Source organism: Rhinoderma darwinii, chromosome 2 (genome assembly GCF_050947455.1).
Source record: "Rhinoderma darwinii isolate aRhiDar2 chromosome 2, aRhiDar2.hap1, whole genome shotgun sequence".
NCBI lineage: Eukaryota > Metazoa > Chordata > Amphibia > Anura > Rhinodermatidae > Rhinoderma > Rhinoderma darwinii.
The window spans coordinates 120,735,420-120,757,866 of record NC_134688.1 but is presented as its reverse complement, the minus strand read 5'-3'; the positions used below and the strand labels follow the sequence as shown (position 1 = coordinate 120,757,866).

Genomic DNA, 22,447 nt, shown 5'->3' with positions numbered 1-22,447 from the left:
AATTCCCTAAACTTAGGGCGGATTTACATGAACGTGATATACGTCCGTGCAACGCGCGTGATTTCCACGTGCCTCGCACGGACCTATATTAGTCTATGGGGCAGTGCAGACTGTCAGTGATTTTGCGCAGCGTGAGTCCGCTGAGTAAAACTCACGACAGGTCCTATAGTTCTGCATTTTTCGCGCATCACGCACCCATTGAAGTCAATGGGTGCGTTAAAATCACGCGCACTACTTGTAAATAATCGTTTATGGTGAAAGTCAGTGGATGAAAATGTATTTTCTGACTGAATTTCCATGTATCAGAAATGCTATGGCTATTTCCTTTCTAGTGCTAATCTTTACCGATATGACTATAGCGTGTCGCTAGAGGAGCGGTCAGCGTATTTTACGCTAAAGATCGAGCAGATCTGTCTTTAAAATGTACAAAGTTTATTGAGATTTGTGTGTGGTGCATGTGCTTGGTGCAACGTATTGGATGCTTCGATCCTGACTCTGGTAAATGTCCAGGCGGTTAAGTCATTAAAAATTGACACGCAGAGTGTAAGTATGCTCGCTGATTAATAATAGTTCATGTTACCAATCCCCCTGGGGTCATCTACAGCCATACAGGGTCAGGAGGAGGATGTCCGCTTTTTGCCACAGTTTATGCTAAAATCTAGCATAGACTGCTCAGTATATGTGGGCCAATGTGTTGCTTGGTTGTATAGATCTCTCTGTGACCTGTTTTAACACAATGATTTAAAAAATAAATATATATATATATATATATATATATATATATATATATATATATATATATTTCCATCTACATTTATATGGAATTGAAACAACTATTAATAAAACTCACATGAACAAACAAATTTGTGTAATTAAATGAGGGACAGATTTGCATTAAAGTCAACAGCCCACAGATATTCCGCTTTTATGTTTTAACTGGTCACGTGCCTCACATGTAAAGAAATTAACACAGTAGCCAAGGTAGCTTCTGATACTGCTTAAAGGGGTATTCCGGTTATAACAATTTACCCCCTATCCGTAGCATTCCAAAGTTATTACCATATAAAGCGACACATGTCAGATTTGAAAAAAAATCATGTGTCCACAAGACCAAAACAGGCTGCATCCTAAAGGGGTTAAAATAATTTCCACGTTTTTGTTGTCTTTTTATTTTTGCTGTTAGTGTTTACTTTATTTTGGGCATGAATCGGCATTTGACTGCTCAAATACTAGACTACCAGTGCGCTATAGTGAGAATTGTTGGGTCTAAGGCTGCCCGTACGCATTCAATTATTGTTATTGGATCCCATCACTTTTAATATAATCTAATGCTTTAAGCTGCCTAGTCGGCTTTCCGCTTGTCCCCCAAAAGAAAGAAGTTAGTGGAAACGAGGTTGGGGGCATGTTAGTTTTCAGCATTCCTGATCCTTTTGCTCAGCCAGGAGATAAGTGTTTGACATTGGCTTGTCTCCTTCTCTGCCGAGCTGAACATGTATGTTCATGCGGAGGTCAGGGATAATGGCAAATGTTGAGCTGAAAGCTATCATGTATAGCCAGCTTAGGAAGCCTGTCAAACCCTCTTAAGTGTATACACTTAGAGAGAAGTGAATCAGCCTACCATAGACATTTGATTGTCTGCAGATCCCACCAAAATAGTCTGCACCTTCCAACGAATATCTAGAGCCACTGAGCTGACAAAAATACAGATTAGCGTGGATAACATCATAAATGACCCAAAGAACACTTAATCTACCTTTGAGTAAACCAAGAATGGTCTAATTTTGTGTACCTTTACAAATGGCAAATGTTTCCCACTTCTTTTTTCCATAATAAATTGCCTATAACACAAGGTTCCTGGATTGACCTTTCATTGAATAAAAATGTGTTCCCATTTTAAGAGCTGTTATCAGTTTACTTTCATGTACTTTATATGCAAACAAGTACTCGGAAATGAGTCGGCTGCCTTTTCCAAATCAGCCTTGTCTTTTTTGATCAGATTATGTTTATCTAATAATATCCTGTGACTATACCTGTTATAAAATCAATGAAATGTTAACCTCAATATAAGACTGGGAAACCAAACCTGTTTCTAACTCTAGTACATTACAGTGGATATAAAAAGTCTGCACACCCCTGTTAAAATGCCAGTTTTTGTTATGTGACAAAATCAGTACAAGATTAATCGTTTCAGAACTTTTTCTACCTTTAATGTAACACATAATTTGTACAATTCCATTGAAAAACAAATTGAAATAATTTATAGGGGAATAATAAAAAAACAAATAATGTGGTTGCATAAGTGTGAACACCCTCTTATAATTGGGGATGTGGTTGTGTTCAGAATTAGCCAATCACATTTAAACTCATGTTAAATAGTAGTCCGTACACAGCTGTCATTATTTAAAGTGATTCTGAGTAACCCCATATAAATTTCAGCTGTTCTATTAGGATTTACCTGACATTGTCTTTGTTGCATGTGACAGAAAAAGCCATGGTCAGTAAAGAGCTTACATCACATCAAAGGGATCTGAGTGTTGAAAGGCATCAGTCAGGAGATGGGTACCAAAGAATTTCCAAGGCATTAGATATACCATGGAACACCGTGAAGACGGTCATCAAGAAGTGGATTACATTTGGCACAACAGTGACATTACCAAGAACTGGATGTCCCTCAAAACTTGATGAGAAGACCAGAAGAAAATTGGTCCAAGAGGCCTACAGCACCATTAAAGGAGCTGCAGGACTTTCTGGCAAGTACTGGTTGTGCAGTGCATGTGACAACAATCTCCCGTTTTCCTCATATGTCTGGGTATTGGGATAGGGTGGCAAGACTTGCCTTTTCTAACTAAGAAAAATATCCAAGCCCGGCTATTTTTTGCAAAGACCTACATCAAGTCTGCCAAAAGCATGTGGGAAAATGTGTTCTGATCTGATGTGACCAAGGTTGAACTTTTTGGCCTTAATTCCAAACGGTATGTTTAGCGCAAACTAACACTGCACATCACCAAAAGAACACCATACCCACAGTGAAGCATGGTGGAGGCAGCATTATGATTTGGGGCTGTTTTTCTGCAGCTGGAACTGGGGCTTTAGTCAAGGTGAAGGGAATTATGAAGAGTTCCAAATATCAGACAATATTGGCACAAAACCTGCAGGCCTCTGCTAAAAAGCTGAAGATGAAGAGGAATTTCACCTTTCAGCACGACAACGACCCAAAGCATACCTCCAAATCAATAAAAGAATGGCTTCACCAGAAGAAGATCAAAGTTTTGGAATGGCCCAGCAAGAGCCCAGACCTGAATCCCATTGAAAATCTGTGGTGTGACCTGAAGAGGGCTGTACACAGGAGATGCCCTCGCAATCTGACAGATTTGGAGCGATTTTGCAAGGAAGAGTGGGCAACAATTGCCAAGTCAAGATGTGCCATGCTAATAGACTTCTACCCAAAAAGACTGAATGCTGTCATAAAATCAAAGGGTAATTCAACAAAGAATTAGTTTAAGGGTGTGAATATTTATGCATCCACATTATTAATTAATTTATTTATTTTTTCCACCCTAAAATATATCAGTTTGTTTTTCAATGGAATTGTACATATTATGTCACAATAAAGGTGGGAAAAGTTCTGAAATGATTGATCTTGTACTGATTTTGTAACATGACAAAAACTGCCATTTTAACAGGGGTGTGTAGACTTTTTATATCCACTGTATATATTTTTAGTGTTTCTTATTCATTGGTTGTATCAGAGATTTAATTTCTTCCGTATTTCTTTTTCCAGTAAAAAATATGGTTCATGGTTTCTGATACTTAACTGATCCATGTACTCACACTTTTTTATGTGTATTTTGAGGGAAAGGCCACACGGTGCGTTTATGTTGCGTTTTTAGCCCCTTTAGGACTCAGCCTGTTTTGGCCTTGTGGCGCAGCCGATTTTTTCAAATCTGACGTGTCACTTTATGTGGTAAGAACTTGGGAATGCTTTTACCTATCCAAGCGTTTCTGAGATTGTTTTCTCGTGACATATTGTACTTTATGATAGTGGAAAATTTTGGTCGATAAATTCAATATTTATTCGTGAAAAACATCAAAATTTAAAGAAAATTTACAAGAATGTGCATTTATCTAAATTTAAATGTATCTGCTTGTAAAACAGATAGTAATACCACACAAAATAGTCACTAGTTACCATTTCCCATATGTGTACTTTATATTTTTTTGAGCATCCTTTTATTTTTCTAGGACGTTACAAGGCTTAGAACTTTAGCAGCAATTTCTCACATTTTCAAGAAAATTTCAAAAGGCTATTTTTACAGGGACCAGTTCAGTTCTGAACTGGTTTTGAGGGCCTTATATTTTAGAATCCCCCAATAAATCACCACATTTTAAAAACTGCACCCCTCTAAGTATTCAAAACAGCATTCAGAAAGTGTCTTAACCCTTTAGGCGTTTCATGGGAAATGAAGCAAAGTAGAGGTGAAATTTACAAATTTCTCTTTTTTTTTTGCCGAAATGCATTCGTAATAAAAGAAATTGTGTAACAAAAGGTTTTACCAGAGAAATACAACTCAATATTTATTGCCCAGGTCCTGCAGTTTTTAGGAATACCCCACATGTGGCCCTAGTGCCCTAATTGACTGAAACACCTGCCTCAGAAGCAAAGGAGCACCTAGTGGATTTTGGGGCCTGCTTATTTTTAGATTATATTTTAGGCACCATGTCGGGTTTGAAGAGGTCTTGTGGTGCCAAAACAGTGGAAACTCCCCAAAAGTGACCTCATTTTGGAAACTAAACCCCTCAAGGAATTTATCTAGGGCTATAGTTAGCACTTTGACCCCACAGGTATTTTGCTATATTTATTGGAGTTAGTCTGTGAAAATGAAAATCTACTTTTTTTCTGAAAAAACATAGACATTTTTAATATTTACAAGGAATAAAGAAGAAAATGCACCCCAACATTTGTAAAGCATCTTCTCCCGATTACGGAAATACCCCATATTTGGTAATAAACTGCTGTTTGGACCCACGACAGCGCTCAGAAAGGAGGGGGCGCCATTTGGATTTTGGAGTGCAGATTTTGCTGGATTGGTTTTTAGTGCCATGTCGCTATTGCAACGCCCTGGAGGGAACAAAACAGTGGAAACACCCCAAAAGTGACCCCATTTGGGAAACTACACCCCTCAAGGAATTTTTCTAGGGGTATAGTTAGCATTTATACCACACAGGTTATTTGCAGAATTTAGTAGAATTAGGCCGTGAAAATTAATATAAACATTTTTGTCCACTAAAATGTTGAATTTTTTCATTTTCACAAGGGATAAAGGAGAAAAAGTCGCCCTAAATTTGTAGCGCAATCTCTCCCGAGTATGACAATTAATTAACCTTTGCAGGACTGATCCTTTTTTGCTTTTCCATTTTGGTTTTTCACTCCCCGCCTTCCAAACGCCATAACTTTTTTATTTTTCCATGAATTTAGCGGTGTGAGGGCTTATTTTTGGCAGGACGGGTTGTAGTTTTTATTGGTACCATTTTTTGGTACATGCAACTTTTTGATCACTTTTTATTACATTTTATTTAGAGCTTTGGTGTCCAAAAACAATGATTTTGGCGTTTTAAATTCTTTATTTCTTACGGCATTCACAATTTTACTTAATTCTGCGGATCGGTACGATGACGGTGATAACATATGTATATAGTTTTTTTATGTTTTGCAGCGTATAAATAAATAAAATCACTTCTTTATAAAATTGTTATATATATACAGCGTATATATACAGCAGATGTCGGGAAGGGGTATATCCAGCTTGAATATTAATGGCATTTCCACAGGATATGCCATAAATGTCCAATAGATGTGGTTCCCACCTCTGGGACCTGCACCTATCTGTGGAACGGGGCCTCCTGACCCCTCCCGTCCTACTTTCTCCTGCTGTCGCTGTGAACACACCTCTAGGTTACAAAGGTGGCTAGGAGTACGGTAACAGCTGAGCTACGCTGTTTTCATAACTCCTGAGTTCCAAAAACAATGTAGCTCACTGTGCTACTTTAGAAGTAAATAGGAGTTACAGAAATATGACCGTTATGGAAATAGTGTTGCTCAGCATGCTCTGCCTTTTCCGTACTCCTAGCCAAGTGGTAACTCAGTGGCCGAAGCCCGGCGACAGCATGAGAAGGTAGGACAGGGGTCAGGGAGGCCCGTTCTAGAGATAGGTGCAGGTTTCAGAGGTGAACCCACATCGATTGGACATTTATGGCATATCCTGTGATACATGTCCGAGATGGGAATACCCCTTTAATTAAGGAGAACAGAAAGTCTTTGGAGCATCAGACCAAACCATTAAAGGGTAACTAAATGTTCAACAAACTTTTGACATGTCATGGTGACATGTCAAAAGTTTTGTTTGGTGGGGGTTGGAGCACTGAGACCCCCACCAATCACTAAAACGAAGCCGCAGAAGCGCTTGTGTGAGTGCTTAGCCGCTTAGCTTCTGTACGGCTTTGTCCGGAAAGCCGATGTAGCAGTGTACGGGCTCATAGACTTTCTATTGCGCCCGTACTCCGCTACATCGATTTCCAGAAAAAGCCAAACAAACGAAGCAGCTAAGCACTCACACGAGCGCTCCTCCTGCTTTGTTTTAGCTATTGGTGGGGATCTCAGTACTCGGACCCCCACCACTCTATCTTCTGACATGTCACTATGACATGTCAGAAGTTTGTTGAACGTTTAATTACCCTTTAAGGCTGCAGACTTGTCTTTTTTGTTGTTTTATAAGATTTACAGGATTTTAGCTGGACTGTTATTATCATCATTATTAAATATAGACTTGGATTATGTTATAGGGATATTAATGTTTTTTTTTTTTCTTTTTATATGTTAGAATTCGCCTCTATTTTATCTGATCCAACAAACTAGAGATCGGGAGGAAGCAGATCACCCAGAAATAGCAAGCATGTTACAGCAGCCGTCCCAACACAATCCTACTGCAGCAGATCTGTAAGTATCGAATGACTATTAACTTCTTGTGCGCCACAGTCCGTTTTGAATTTTTTTAATTCTCATTTTTCCCTCCCTGCCTGCTAAGAGCCATAACTTTTTTTAATTTATCCTTTGAAATAGCTGTATGAGGGCTTGTTTTTGGCAGGATGAGATGCATTTTTTTTTTACTGGCACCATATAATGTACTGAGAAGCTTTTAAAAATTATTTTCTGGAGTGAAATGGAAAAAAAACGCAATTCCTTCATAGATATTTTGGTTTTAATTTTACGCCGTTCACCACGTAGTAAACTAGTGACATGTTAACTTTACTCTGCGGCTCAATACGATTATGCTGATGCCAAATTTCTAGTCTTTTTTTAAGTTTTACTTCTTTTGCAGAATAAAAACTATTTGTTAAAAAAACAAAACAACTTGTTTTTGTGTTGCCAGACCCATAACTAATTTTTGTTAATATATGTATTCTTAAAAACTTCATTAAACTAATTTTTTCTTAGTCCCTCTTAAACATGCGATTGTTGTATTTCTTGTACAGTACACTGCAATACTTATATATTGCAGTGTATTGTGCATTTTGCGTTCTCCTATTTGGCTTAATAGGAGGACCAACATGGCAGACCGGGGGGGGGCCTTCTTTAGGCCCCAGCTGCCATGACAACCCATCGGCATACCATGGTCCCGGCGGGGTACCGATGGGTGAACATAGGGGAGGATAATAGCTTATAGAGGATATGTCACTAGTTTAGCAATGCCCTATCTCCCAGCTAATCTAATAGGCGCTATCACACTGATAATGCTTGTGAAAATTGTGTCCCAAAAAGTTTATTATTTTAAAAGTTATGAGCTTTTTTCTAAATGAGCAAATGAGGCTATACTAGCCAAGTGGGTGTCAACACCAGCGATTCTCCTGAGGTGGAGCTACCTCACAGCCTCTGACGCTGTCCTATCAGCATGAAGCTGCTTCGCACAGTGTGAGAGACTGAGGCTGGAGGGAAGGGGATCACTTCAAACAGCCATATCTCCAGCTGTGGACCACCTAGGACACTGGTGGCATATGAAAGATGAGATTCTAATCAAACAACCGGAAACATCACCAGTTGAAAATACAGTCAGGAATGGAAGCTGTATACTATATGATCACGCTGTGCTACTGGGCTGGGAAGAGGAGGACTGTAGCTGATTGGACAACGTCATACAGAAAACATTACACCGCCCAGAGTGAAAAATTACCTCCCATTTGGCAAGTATAGCCAAATTAGCAGATTTCAAAAATGCTCATAACTATGCAAATAATAAAAGTTAAAAAAAAAAAATTACACTGTAATTATCAGCATCATAGCGCCCATTAGGGCATTAATAAACTAGTGCCAGATCCTCTTTAAGTGGTTAAATGGCTATGGTTGGAGTCATTTCCGATCCTGGCCGTTAGAGCTGGGTGTCAACTGTGGATGTCGCCAAGGCGTTAAATAATATCTGTCGCCGAGGCGTTAAATAATATCTATCAATAATTACTGTCAGATCTGAACCAAGAAGTGATGACTATTGTGACCACCACAAGGTGGCAAGGCTCTAAAATGTAAAAATGGTGTCAATCTTTAAGTGCAAATAAATATCAAGAACTGTTCACATACATTGGTCCAAACATTCTACTCAGGTGCAAGTTAGGGTCGGATCATTTGGTAATTTGCCCCCTTTTTTTCTTTTATAAACATCATCTGACAATATTTACCAATAATTATTTACACTAATTATCATTTTGAATTATTATTAGTATGCGCTTTAATTCATTTGACAATGTCTTACTGGATGTCACCTAGATGGCACTACGCAGAACAATAATCCAGACATTTGTCGTGTGGGGCACATGACAATTTACAAAATAGACTGTTATGTGAATCTTGATGTACTAATACTTATTTCCCTTCTTTCAGATACCTCTCGCCTTCAAGAAATACACATCAATGTGCTGCACCTAATATGCACATAACATCCAATACAAATGGCCAGGGTGCACATGCAACATCCAATACAAATGGCCAGGGTGCACATGCTTCGCAGTCTCAGCAGAAATCTACCTCACTTTCTGTTTTTTATAAAAAAGGTAAAAAAAATAACTGGTTGAAGAGATGCTGAATTATTCTGCACATGATCAGATGACAGGCTACCATTTGTTTAGTTCTGGCACCATACATGTAGTCGGGTGACTTTTCGGCTGGCCATATAAGATAAGATGTCTTACCAGCACCTATAATAACGGACACATCCCCACCAGCACTGAAGAGGTCAGATCTTTACCGTTTTTGTATGAAGAAATGAAAGGATTGCCTATCTGCATGGAGCTCCTTTAGTGTGCAGCGCTTCTGATTATCGCAGTTGCTAGATAAACATGGTGCATTTATCAGTCTAAAAAAATCTGCGTGGTCAGTTTTTCAGGAATATTAGATCCTTTGAGCAAGTTCTATTTTTGTTTGCGGTTCCTTCCTGAGGCGATTGTTCTACTGATGGTCTTGGAAAATACTGCCCAGTGTCACTGTTTATGATTGGCTATTTTGTATATGATATTACATGAGTGATTTTCATTTAAGTTTTCAATTAGGGCCTGTTCACATCACCGTACATTTCCGTTCCGGGGTTCCGTCGACTGCGTTATTGATTCCGTCGGAAAACCGGAAACCAGCCGGAATGGTGACAAATGGAAAGCATTAGCGATGTTTCCGTCACCATTGAGATCAATGGTGACTGAAACGGAAGCTGTGCTGTCAGTTTCACTTTCCGTTGCTGGGTTCACACGACGGAACCCTCCGACGGAACCCCAGAACGGAAATGAACGGTGATGTGAACAGGCCCTTAGTTGGTTACACAGAAATCTCAGCTGATATTGCATCAAATAAACAATATTACACAATATTTAAGCTAATTTACATTACCAGTGTTTATTTCTTGTGTTGCCTAGTGTACCGCCTGGCATATCTCCGGCTGAACAGCCTGTGCTCCAGTTTGTTACCTGACCATCCTGAACTTGAGCACATCATCTGGACACTTTTCCAACATACTTTACAACATGAATATGAACTGATGAAGGACAGACATTTAGACCAGGTAATGATTTCTCTTGCTGTGGTATTGACCTGACAAATTGTGTAATTAAAATGTTTTACTATATAAGAGGATGTCAATAACATTAGACTTAAAGGGTTATTCCCATCTCATAGATCGATGGCATACTCCTAACATATTTAATCAATTTAGGATTGGTGAGGGTCCAAACTCTGTGAAGCCCCACAATCCTGAGAATGAAGGGGCTGCATCACTGATTTAGTGCTGTGTCCCCTTCACTGTTTTTCCCTAAACAGCGGCGCCTGGCCACCCGCTGGTCAGAGAACGACCCCATTCACTTGAATTGTATGGGGCCGGCTTCAGTTCCTTGCATGGCTGGATGGCCAGTAGCGCTGCCTAGCAGGGAATATTTTTTTAAAATAAATGCAGATCTAAATCAGCACGACAGCCACTTCATTCTCAGGATCAGACCCACACTAATCACAACATGATGGCATATCCTAGGGAATATGCCATCACTTTCTAAGATGGGAATAACTCTTAAAGTAACTTTGGACCAGCTTTTGGATTTATCTCATACTTTGTGTACACTATATATTACAATATTATTTTATACAGGGCAAAACATCAAAAATACACGTTTGTGGAATTTGTCGCCAAAAGGATGTGATGCTGGAATTAAAATAAAGCATAATTCCTCCTTAAAACCACACCATTCACTATTAACAAATAAAAAAAATATATAATAAAACTACAATGCAGGTGCCCTTATATTTTGTATTTTCCTATATTTTTCTGAATGATGGGTCTCCAGGACCTGGAAATCCAACGGTGTCATCTGGAAACCTGACTAAAAAATTAAGAAAAAAAAACCACATTTGAGAATATGAAATGCTCTTAACTAAAAGGAAAAATGTTGTGTATTCTGCATTGCAGCACACTAGACTAGACTTTATATGGCCCATTCAGAACATTTGCTGCCAATTGTCGCCACCTTTTCATGACACAAGAGTGACAGACATCGACCAAGGGCAGATTTTTTTGGTCATTGTCAGGCGCAGTTGTTTGCATAATTGGTAAACCAAACAGACTGGCTCCACTGAGCATGCCCCAGCTGTTTTGACTTTATCAACATTCACTTGTTCTGCCCAAGAACAAGTCCGAGATCAATCTGTGCATTATCGGGATTTTTTTTTTTATGTGACAGAGTTTTCATATAAAACAACAATCTTTCAATCTTTTCAGACCAACTATTGACGACAAGTTGTACAGTATATGGCTGTCTAAAATCACTAGTTTATGGTCATTATTTGGAAATCATTAATACATATATATTTTTTATTTTGACTTTATTTTTAGATTATGATGTGTTCCATGTACGGCATTTGTAAAGCTAAAAACATTGATCTCAGGTTTAAGACTATTGTGACAGCATACAAACAGCTACCGAACACAAACCAAGAGGTAAGCGACTTTGTAAATGCAGGGAAAGCTGTAAATAACTTTTATTTATACCTGGTATTTTTATTACCATAGCTTTACATGTTATATCTCACATAGCAGAAAGTTGATGGACTGTAGTAAATGCACTTACACCAAGATCGTCAAATCTGCAGTTTGTTATAGATCTTCTTCACTTCACTGACTGTCAACATAAATTATAAACCAGGGTACATAAATGGCTTTAGACACTAAAAATACAAAACACATTAGGGCAGATTTACCTACTGTATGCCAACCAGATTAAGCTGTGTAGCATGCACTTTCTACCCATCATTTGGAAACCTACACTCACTTTTAAGATATCTTCTGCTTCCATGTGTATTGGCTAGTTTGTAAAATGCGTTATTGCCACATTTTGTGCGTGGAAATTTTTATTTATTTAATCAAGTACGTGTTACTTTGTTTTACAGACATTCAAGCATGTGTTGATCCGAGAAGGAATGCACGACTCTATTATAGTGTTCTATAACTTGGTCTTCATGCAAAAGCTAAAAAGTAATATCTTGCAATATGCATCACCAAGGGTGAGATCATTATAATGTCTTATGATACAATTGTGAATCGTGCAAACACAAAGAAATAAGTAAAACATTTTAAATTACACCTACGCCACTGTTTAGATTTGCAGATTACAGTACCTTATAATACATTTTAACATATACATTTTTTCGTCTTACATTATTTTTGTTCTACTTTGTCTTTCAGCCTCCAACCCTATCTCCAATTCCTCAAATCCCACGGAGTCCCTACAGATTTCCAAATTCTCCTTTAAAAATTCCTGGGGGAAATAACATATATGTGTCCCCTTTAAGAAGTCCATGCACATCATCTGATGGATTGCTTTCACCAACAAAGCTTACTCCAAGAACTAGGTTGGTTTTGTTACAGGATGTATATATTTTAAAGAGGCTCTGTCACCACATTATAAGTGCCCTATATTGTACATAATGTGATCGGCGCTGTAATGTAGATTACAGCAGTGTTTTTTTATTTAGAAAAGCGATCATTTTTGATGGAGTTATGACCTATATTAGCTTTATGCTAATGAGTTTCTTAATGTACAACTGGGTGTGTTATACTTTTTGACCAAGTGGGCGTTGTGGAGAGAAGTGTATGACGCTGACCAATCAGCGTCATACACTTCTCCCCATTCATTTACACAGCAGATTGTAATCTTACTAGAACACTATGTGCAGCCACATACACACACTAACGTTACTCAAGTGTCCTGACAGTGAATATACAGTACCTCCAGCCAGGACGTGATGTCTATTCAGAATCCTGACACTTCTGTAACGTTTGTGTGAGATTTACAGCAAAGCAAGCATAATCTCCCGAGATTACGCTGTAAACTGTCATTTAAAACGAGATTGCGTTTGCCTTTATGTAAATCTCACACAAACGTTAGCGAAGGATTCTGAATAGACATCACGTCCTGGCTGGAGGTAATGTATATTCACTGTCAGGACACTTGAGTAACATTAGTGTGTGTGTGTATGTGGCTGCACATAGTGTTCTAGTAAGAACACTATCTGCTGTGTAAATGAATGGGGAGAAGTGTATGATGCTGATTGGTCAGCGTCATACACTTCTCTCCACAACGCCCACCTAGTCAAAAAGTAAAACACGCCCAGTTGTCCATTAAGAAAGTTATTAGCATTAAGCTAAAATAGGTCATAACCCTCAAAAATGATCGTTTTTCTAAATAAAAAACACTGCTGTAATCTATATTACAGCGCTGATCATATTATGTACAAGATAGGGCACTTATAATGTGGTGACAGCCTTTTTAAGCGGATTTGACATGAGTATTATTGTTTATTATTTATAATGGCAGCATAGTATGCGGTCAGGTCCACTCTTCTATTATCCAAAATGGCACAAAAAAAAACAATTTGGTGTATTCTTTAAACGCTCCTATTAGCCAAACGTCACAACTTATTTTTTTGCACCGATTTAACTAATAGGAGAGTGGAGCTGACCCGATACTATGCTGCCCTTACATATGGCAGCATAGTTTGATGACAGATCTGCTTTAAGCTGCCCATAGAAATTTGCTGACGAGATAATTTATGTTCCTGAGTGCAAGAGGTAGTACTGGGGGAATTATTGACTTTGTTGGGTTTCGTTTTTTTTCTTGGGTGGTCCTACTGAGCGATTGTCTGCTATTTCTATATGCATACATCACTAAGTAGGACTGCCTAGAATGAGCAGGAATTTGATATATAGATTTGTAGGAATAGATTCAGTAAATCTCTATTTAACCCCCACATTATAAACTGAAATACCAGTAAAACTCCAAACAAAACTACTACCAAGCAAAATCCAAAAGCCAAATGGCACTCCCTCCCTTCGGAGCCCTACAGCGTGCCCAAACAGCAGTTTACTTCCACATATATGGCACCGCCATACCCGAGAGAACCCTTTTAACAATTTTTAGGGTGTGTGTCTCCAGTGGCATAAGCTGGGCACAACATATTTGCCACTGAAATGTCACATCTTTGGAAAAATGTTAATTTTTACTTTGCACCATCCGCAAAGCAAACATTTATGGAAAAGACCTGTGTTATGAAAATGCTCACTACACCCCTTGATGCCTTGATGGGTGCAGTTTCCAAAATGGGGTCACTTCTAAGGGTTTATTTTATTATTTCACATCAGAGCCTCTGCAATTGTGATCCAATACTTTGTAAATCGCCAAATTAGGCCTCAGCTTCGCACGGTACTCTTTCACTCCTGAGCCTGGTCGAATGTCCAGGCAAAAGATTAGAGCCCCATGTAGGGTGATTCTAAAATCGGCAAACAAAGCATAATAATTAGAGAGCTGTCTTGTTATGGTGGCACAAGCTGGGCACCACATATTGGTATATCTATGGAAAAAAAACAACATTTTCACTCTGGAACATCAGAAATGGCGCTCCTTCCTTTCTGAGTTCTGCCGTGTGCCCAAAAAGCAGTTTATGACCACATATGGGATATTGCTGTACTCGGGAGAAATAGGTTATTTGTTGAGAAAATGAAAAATGTTGAGCTAAAGTACGTCTTTTTTGACGAAAAGGGATTGTTTTTATTTTCACTGCCCAATTCTAATAAAATCTATGAAACACCTGTGGGTCAAAATGCTCACTACACCCCTAAAGGAATTCTTCAAGGGGTGTAGTTTTGTGAATGGAGTCACTTTTCGGGAGTTTCCACTGTACTGGTACCTTAGGGGCTTTGCAGAAGCGACATGGTGTCAAGAAATCAATCCAGCAAAATCTGTGCTCCAAATGCCACTCCTTCTCTTCTGATCCTTGCCGTGTGCCCAAACAGTAGTTTATGACCACATATGGCGTATTTCCGTACTCCAGAGAAGTTGCTTTACAAATGTTGAGGGTTCTTTTTTTCCTTTATTTGTTGAGAAAATGAAACATTTTGAGCTAAAGCTATGTCTTATTGAAGAAAAAAAGATTGTTTTTATTTTCACTGCCCAATTCTAAGAAAATCTATGAAACACCTGTGGGGTCAAAATACTCACTACACCCGTAGATGAATTCCTCAAGGGGTTTCGTTTCCTAAATGGAGTCACTTTTTGGGCGTTTTCTCTGTTTTGGTCCATCAGGGGATTTGCAAATGTGACATGGCCTCCGCTAACCATTCCTGCTAAATTTGAGCTCCAAAAGCAAAATGGCGCTCTTTCCCTTCTAAGGCCTGCCGTGTGTCCAAACACCTGTTTATGACCACTTGTGGGGTATTGTTTTACTCGGGAGAAACTGCTTTACAAATCTTGTGGTGCCTTTTCTCCTTTAGTCCTTGTGGAAATTAGAAAAAATTAGCTAAACCTACATTTTCTCTGAAAGAATGTAGATTTTAAAGGGAATGTGTCGCTAGAATTTTAAATTATTTTTTTTCCGTTAAACAATTATTATTTAAGTGATTACACATTGTTTTAATTTTTTTAATTTTTTCACAAGTCAGGAAATATTATAAATTAGATTCTAATTTATAACATTTCCATGTGCTGGTCACTAGAGGGAGCAGTTCCCAAAATTGCAGCATGGTCAATGTGGTAAAGCAACCTCATTGCTTTATGCTGCAAATTTGGTGTAGACACACTCGCTCTAGTGTCCTCACACAATTGCCCCTCCCTTATTCTGGCTAGTTCCAGGAGAAGGAGGGGGTTGAATCTTCAAACCTCCTACACTGTGTGCCGCCATTTTCTGAGCGAATGCACAGTGTAGGAGGATTAGATACAGGGCTAATCAGACAGTATAACACGAACATAATACACACATCACATACACAAACATAACTTACCTGCTCCTGCTGCCGCCTGCGCTCCTATACTTTGCGTCTTCGCTTCCTTGAACATATGGCCGGAAGTCGTCATCTGACTGTCCGGCAGCAGCTTCTGGTCCACATGAAAATGGCGCCGGATTTCGCTCTGCTAACTTTCTTCGTTTTGGTCTGTGTGGGCATGCGCCGTTCCCACACAGACGGCGTACACTAAAGTGAATGGAACGGCTCCTGTTCGCATTCTCTATGGGAATGTATGTGCCGTATTCCATTTCTGTATGTGTCGTTAATCGACACATACAGAGATGAAAAAAAAAATGGCAGCCCCCATAGAGAAGTAAAAGTAAGAAAAAAAGTAAAACACAAGAACACAAATAAAATTTATTTTAATATCATACTAAAAGCAATATTATAAAAAAAAATCATGACACCTTCCCTTTAATTTTCACGGCCTACTTCCAATAATTTCTGCAATAAACCTGTGGGATAAAAATTCTCACTATACCCCTAGATAATTTCCTCAACGGGTCTAGTTTCCCAAATTGTGTCACTTTTGGGGGATTTCCACTGTGTAGGCACCACAAGACCTCTTCAAACCTGACTTGGTGCCTAAAATATATTCTAATAAAAAGAAGGCCCCAAAATCCACTAGGTGCTTCTTTGGTTCTGAGGCCTGTGCTTCAGTCCATAAACATACTAGGACCACATGTGGGATATTTCTAAAAACTGCAGAATCTGGGCAATAAATATTGAGTTGCGTTTCTCTGGTAAAACTTTCTGTGTTACAAAAAAAAATGGATTAAAAATTTATTTCTGAAAAAAAAAAATGAAATTTGTAGATTTCACCTCTACTTTGCTTTAATTCTTGTAAAAAAGCCTAAAGGGTTAAGAAACTTTCTAAATGCTCTTTTGAATACTTTGAGGCGTGAAGTTTTTAAAATGGGGTGACTTCTTGGGGGTTTCTAATATATAAGGCCTTAAAAGCCATTTCACAACTGAACTGGCCCCTGTAAAAATAGCCTTTTGAAAATATCTTGAAAATGTGAGAACTTGCTGCTAAAGTTCTAAGCCTTGTGATGTCCTAGAAAAATAAAAGGATGTTAAAAAAAAACTATGCCAATCTAAAGTAGACTTATGGGGATGTTAATTAGCAACAATTTTGTGTGGTATAACTGCCTGTCTTACAAGCAGATACATTTACATTTAGAAAAATGCTAATTTTTTGCAAATTTGCGCAAAATTTTTGTGTTTTTCACAATTAAATACTGAATGTATCGAACAAATTTTGCCAGTAACATAAAGTCCAATGTGTCATGAGAAAACAATCTCAGAATCGCATGGATAGATAAAAGCTTTCCGAAGTTATTACCACATAATGTGAAACATGTCAGATTTGAAAAATGAGGCTCTGTCAGGAAGGTCAAAGCGGGAATAGGTTAATCTGCTCTGGCAATTTTAGTAGTAAAATCACGGTTTCCTTAAAATCGCACTTTTAAAATTGCTCGAGTATAAATATATATTATTTTTAGACTGTGTTTTACTCTAAGCCATCACACGACCTATTTTCAGGCGTAAACGAGGCGTATTATGCCTCGATTTACGCCTGAAAATACGGCTACAATACGTCAGCAAACCCATTCAAATGAATGAATGCTGACGACCTGTCATTTACGCGTCGTCGTTTGACAGCTGTCAAACGACGACACGTAAAATGACTGCCTCGTCAAAGAAGTGCAGGACACTTCTTTGGACGTAATTTGAGCCGTTTATCATTGAATTCAATGAAGAACAGCTCTAAATTACGGCTGTCAATGACGCCTCGCAAAATGCGAGTATGAGCAATTACGTCTGAAATTACGGAGCTGTTTTCTCCTGAAAACAGCTCCCTAATTTCAGATGTAAATGTAGTTTACGTGTGCACATACCCTAAGACCTTAATGGATCTCTCATGGATCCTGTTAAAACAGAAGTAATGACACCAGTGTGGACAGAGCCTGTTATTGTCTTCCATTTTATTATAGTATTTATGCAAACTAACTGCATATGTTAATAGTTTTTTATCATTGTACTTCCTAGAATCTTGGTATCCATTGGTGAATCATTTGGGGTAAGTGGTCAATTTTCTTTATTACACTTACGTTATAGTTTCAGGGACACAGGATTGCTTGACTGCAATTGGAAGTAGAATTGATTCAGGGATTGCTTTACTATTCATTTTGTTTATTCTGCTACATTTTCCCTAATGCAAAACTGTATTGAAATTCTTGAGGTAACGTCTGTCACATTACTCATGTAGTTGATGTTTGTGATTGCTGGTTTAAAGTATTCCATTATTTATTGTCAAAAAACAAGATGTTGGAAAGGTGACTTTGTTCCAAAATTTGTTAGAAAAATCAAAGCTATAGGCATGTATGTGGTTACATTAAAGGGTATAGTCTGTAACACACACACACACACACACACACACACACACACACACACACACACACACACACACACACACACACACACACACACACACACACACACACACACACACACACACACACACACACACACACACACACAGCAATATTTGTGTTTCATGTAAGATTCTTTGCAAAACTACAATTCCCAGCATGTAGTTTGGCTAGTGCTGAAGAGAACACTGTTTCATGGATTATTGTTTTCATTAATGAATGATAAATACTTTTTGTCGTCTTTCAGGCATCCGACAAGTTTCAGAAAATCAATCAGATGGTGAGCAACACAGAGCGACCCATAAAGAGACATGTAGATGGCACTGCTCCCAAACCATTGAAAAAGCTTCGCTTTGATGGCTATGATGAAGCAGATGGAAGGTATGAGCAATCTTTACATGAATCCATACTCATAATGTGTCTTTGTATCAGACTTACCTATATATTGAGAGTAGCATCAAGAGGAGAACAATAAAAAAATACAGGTACTAATAGCAAATGGAATGATGCGGAATGAGATGTGTAAAACCGGGTGTGAAGTGGCATTAAAACAGCGTAACTGGCCCAATCGTGACCAATGTGAACAAGAGTCTGGCTTTTCTTGCCTTTGATTTGATGCCATAAGCAAGTAGAAGTTGTAGGGCCAAAAACGAATATTACCAATGCATCTCCCAGAGACCTCAATGACAAGTTTTATGCAAGGAAGGTTTTGTTTTTTTGTGGCCTTAAGCCAGGGAACCTTTCTATAGTTGGCTGTACGGTATATATTCTATTCTACCATACGTTACATATATTCAATGTTTTGTTCCATTACCACCTATTTTTATGTGATGCAATTCAACTCAGGATTCAGAAATCATAACGGCTCATTCACTAAATGACGTCCTCCTCTAAGATAACAATCCCTGCCATGTATCCAACTGTCTTTGGAAAGTTTGATGACATGTTCTGAATAGTAAATCATAAAGGCATTATATTACAGCTCCGTATACCCTCCCATATATTATAAGAGAGATGACTCTTTAGTAAGCATATAACACATCCGTTTCAATGTTACCATTAATTGCTATACCCAGAAGTTTACTTCTTATCCCAATGTTTCTGGTTACCCTTTTATTTGGTGGTAAATTTGAGGTCTCTTCCTTGATATTTGGGCCTGTTCTCTCTTTCAGCAAATCTCTTCATTCTGAATCGAAATTCCAACAGAAGCTTGCAGAAATGAGTAAGTATTTCCTACTTGGTATCAGTAAGTACTGTATTCCGGAGCCGTGACAATGTTTAGGCAGAGCAAAACGGCCTCCTAGGACGCCATTGATAGAGGGGCTTCTGCCGGGACCCGGACCGTACACGGATGGCTTCAATGGACCAAATGAATGAAATGGCCGAGACTGTTCCATCAATAACGGACAGGAGTAGGACCTGTCCTATTTTTTCTGAACGGCCACATGGTTCAGTTAAAACAATGGAAGTGTGCATGGCCCCATAGAAATGAATGTGTCCGTGTGCTATCCGTTAAAAATACAGATAGCACACTAATGAAAATAACTGAAGTGGGCATTTGGCCTTCTACAGTTGGAAATAAGACATTAGATTGCTGTAAATCATACGTTTGTGTGAACGGTTTGTATTGCCATAACTAGTGCCATGAGATTAGATGTGCGTGTGGCTCTCTAAGCTCTCAAGCCTGGCTCAGGACCATAGAATAGAACACATGACTACAGCACTGGGAAATGGCCAGGGGTTTTACTTTATAGTGTTTGCACTATGAAAGTCAGAAATAAAAGAAAACTTTGACTTATGAGTCATTGGCCAGGAAGTTTGCTGTTGAAGCATGAAATAATAGAGAACAAGAACTGAAAGGAGACTAAAGAGATCATAAAAGTAAGAAGAATTTCTCAATATTAGATTTTCTGGCTTGTTTCCTGCATGTCATAGCTTCGTATTAAATGCCTAAGCAGGAATATTTTTGTCTGCCGTCTATTCTCTATTCATGTGAAAGTTTTCCATCCGTAGGCTGTAGATAACAACATTACACTATTATATGTTCTAAAGAAAAAAATCAAAGTTAGTCAGAATCCAAACTGATATATTGACATTACAGGTCCTCTACATATATATCCATGGAACTTTCAAGATGTTGTCTTTGTCTGTGGTGGATTTTTTTTATTCCTAAATTGCTGTTTGATTCTATAGTAAATTATTTCCGTTTTCTTGGCATAATTTTGTGTTGAATATAATTATTCCATTATATCTGAAACTTTTGATATATGTTCTAAAGAACACCATGTTTGTGAGCACATAATAAATCGCACGGTATATCAATGAGATATTATTTTGATAAAAAATGCCCTATATTGTCCAAAGAAAGTAAACAATTTCTCAATATTAGTTTTTTTTTTTGTTTATTACTTGCATGTCATAGCTACGTATTAATTGCATTAGCAGGAATATTCTTGTTACTGCCGTCTATCTTTACAAGTCTCCCATTTTTAGGCTGTACATAACAGCATTACACTGATTTATGGCATATCTCATGATTACAGTTGCAAGAAAAAGTAAGTGAATCCTTTGGAATTACCTGGATTTCTGCATGGATTACTAATAAAATGTTGTCTGAATGCTATGTAAGTAATAATTATAGACAAACACAATCTAACTAAACTAATATGATACAAGCGATTGTACTGTCCCATGTCTTTTATTGAGCACATTGAACCTCTGTGTTAGTGACTTCTCCAAGAGCTAATTGGCATAGGATGTTTCCGTTAAGGAGATGAGATTGGAAGTGTGGGTTTTTACAGGTGCTTTTCCCGTTAAGTAAAGGCATACATAGCCTGGTTACGTATACATTTGTTCTTCTCAAGACAGATTAGTTAGTGTGAACGATGCCTTATTCTTACAACTTTCAGAAGACCCCCTGAATAAGTGTTATAGAGACAAAAGGAAAAGGCTATGAAAGCATTGCTAAAGACCTGGATGTACACAGATTGTCTACAAATTGAGAAAATTAGGGACTGTTGCTACTCTCCATAGGAGTGAACGTGCTGTTAAAGGGAATGTGTTGCTAGCAAAAAATGCATTTTTTTTTTTAAGTTAAACAATTAGTGTGTAGGTGATTAAACATTGTTCTAATTTTTTTTATTTTTTTCACGAGTCAGGAAATATTATAAATTAGATTCTAATTTATAATATTTCCCAGCACTGGTCACTAGATGGAGCAATTCCCAAAATTGCAGCATTGCATGTGGTAAAGCAACCACATTGCTTTATGCTGCAAAATTGGGAAAAAATCCTTCGCTCTAGTGAGCTCTCAGAATCCCCCCCTCCTTTATCCTGGCTAGTGCCGGGAGAAACGAGGGGATTGAACGGTCAAACCTCCTACACTGTGTGTCGCCATTTTTTGAGCTAACACACAGTGTAGAAGGTTTACATACAGTAGTAAACACACTGAAACACGAACATACATAGAAATCACTTATCTGCTCCTGCCGCCGCCGCTCCCTCCGGTCCGTCTGCTGCCGCTGCTCCAAGTGCACAAGTCCGGAAGCCGCGACCGGAAGTAGTAATCTTACTGTCTGGCCGCGACTTCCGGTCTACAGGAAAATGGCGCCGGACGGCGCTCAGTTCAACTTGGACTGTGTGGGAGCGGCGCATGCGCCGTTCCCACACAGACGGCGTACACCATAGTGGATGGAACGGGCCCCGTTCGCATTCACTATGGGACTGGGGCTGCCGTATTCCATGTCTGGATGTGTCGTTAATTGACACATACAGAAATGGAAAAAAAAATGGCAGCCCCCATAGGGAAGAAAAAGTACAAAAATAAAAAAAAGTAACACACAAACACACAAATAAATACAAAAGTTTTTTATAAAACACTAACCTCAAACTGATATAAAAAAATTTTTTGGGGCGACACTATTCCTTTAAGATTACTCCAAGAGCCCAATGGACAATCCTGGAAGAGGTAAGAAAGAACCCAAAGGGAACTGCCAAAGACCTACTAAAGACTCTACAAGCGTCAAAAATCCCTGTTTACTAGTCCACCATTAGAAAAACACTGAACAAGAATGATGTTAATGGAAAGAAAACACAAAGGAAACCGCCTGCTCTCCAAACAAAAAAGAACGTCCCGTCTTAAGTTTGCCCGAGACCACT

At 38.5% G+C, this 22,447-nt stretch overlaps 1 protein-coding gene across 1 annotated transcript in view; it reads left to right on the top strand.

Annotated features, from left to right (window-relative positions):
- The window catches only part of RB1 (RB transcriptional corepressor 1), a 292,199-nt gene that overhangs the window by 256,872 nt on the left and 12,880 nt on the right, over window positions 1-22,447 (top strand). Inside the window, exons 18-26 of the mRNA XM_075852244.1 lie at window positions 6,879-6,994; window positions 8,927-9,096; window positions 9,949-10,094; window positions 11,412-11,516; window positions 11,966-12,079; window positions 12,261-12,427; window positions 17,907-17,937; window positions 18,537-18,670; window positions 19,462-19,511. Of these exons, the coding sequence (XP_075708359.1) occupies window positions 6,879-6,994; window positions 8,927-9,096; window positions 9,949-10,094; window positions 11,412-11,516; window positions 11,966-12,079; window positions 12,261-12,427; window positions 17,907-17,937; window positions 18,537-18,670; window positions 19,462-19,511 (1,033 nt within the window). The remainder of the gene's footprint in view (window positions 1-6,878; window positions 6,995-8,926; window positions 9,097-9,948; window positions 10,095-11,411; window positions 11,517-11,965; window positions 12,080-12,260; window positions 12,428-17,906; window positions 17,938-18,536; window positions 18,671-19,461; window positions 19,512-22,447) is intronic.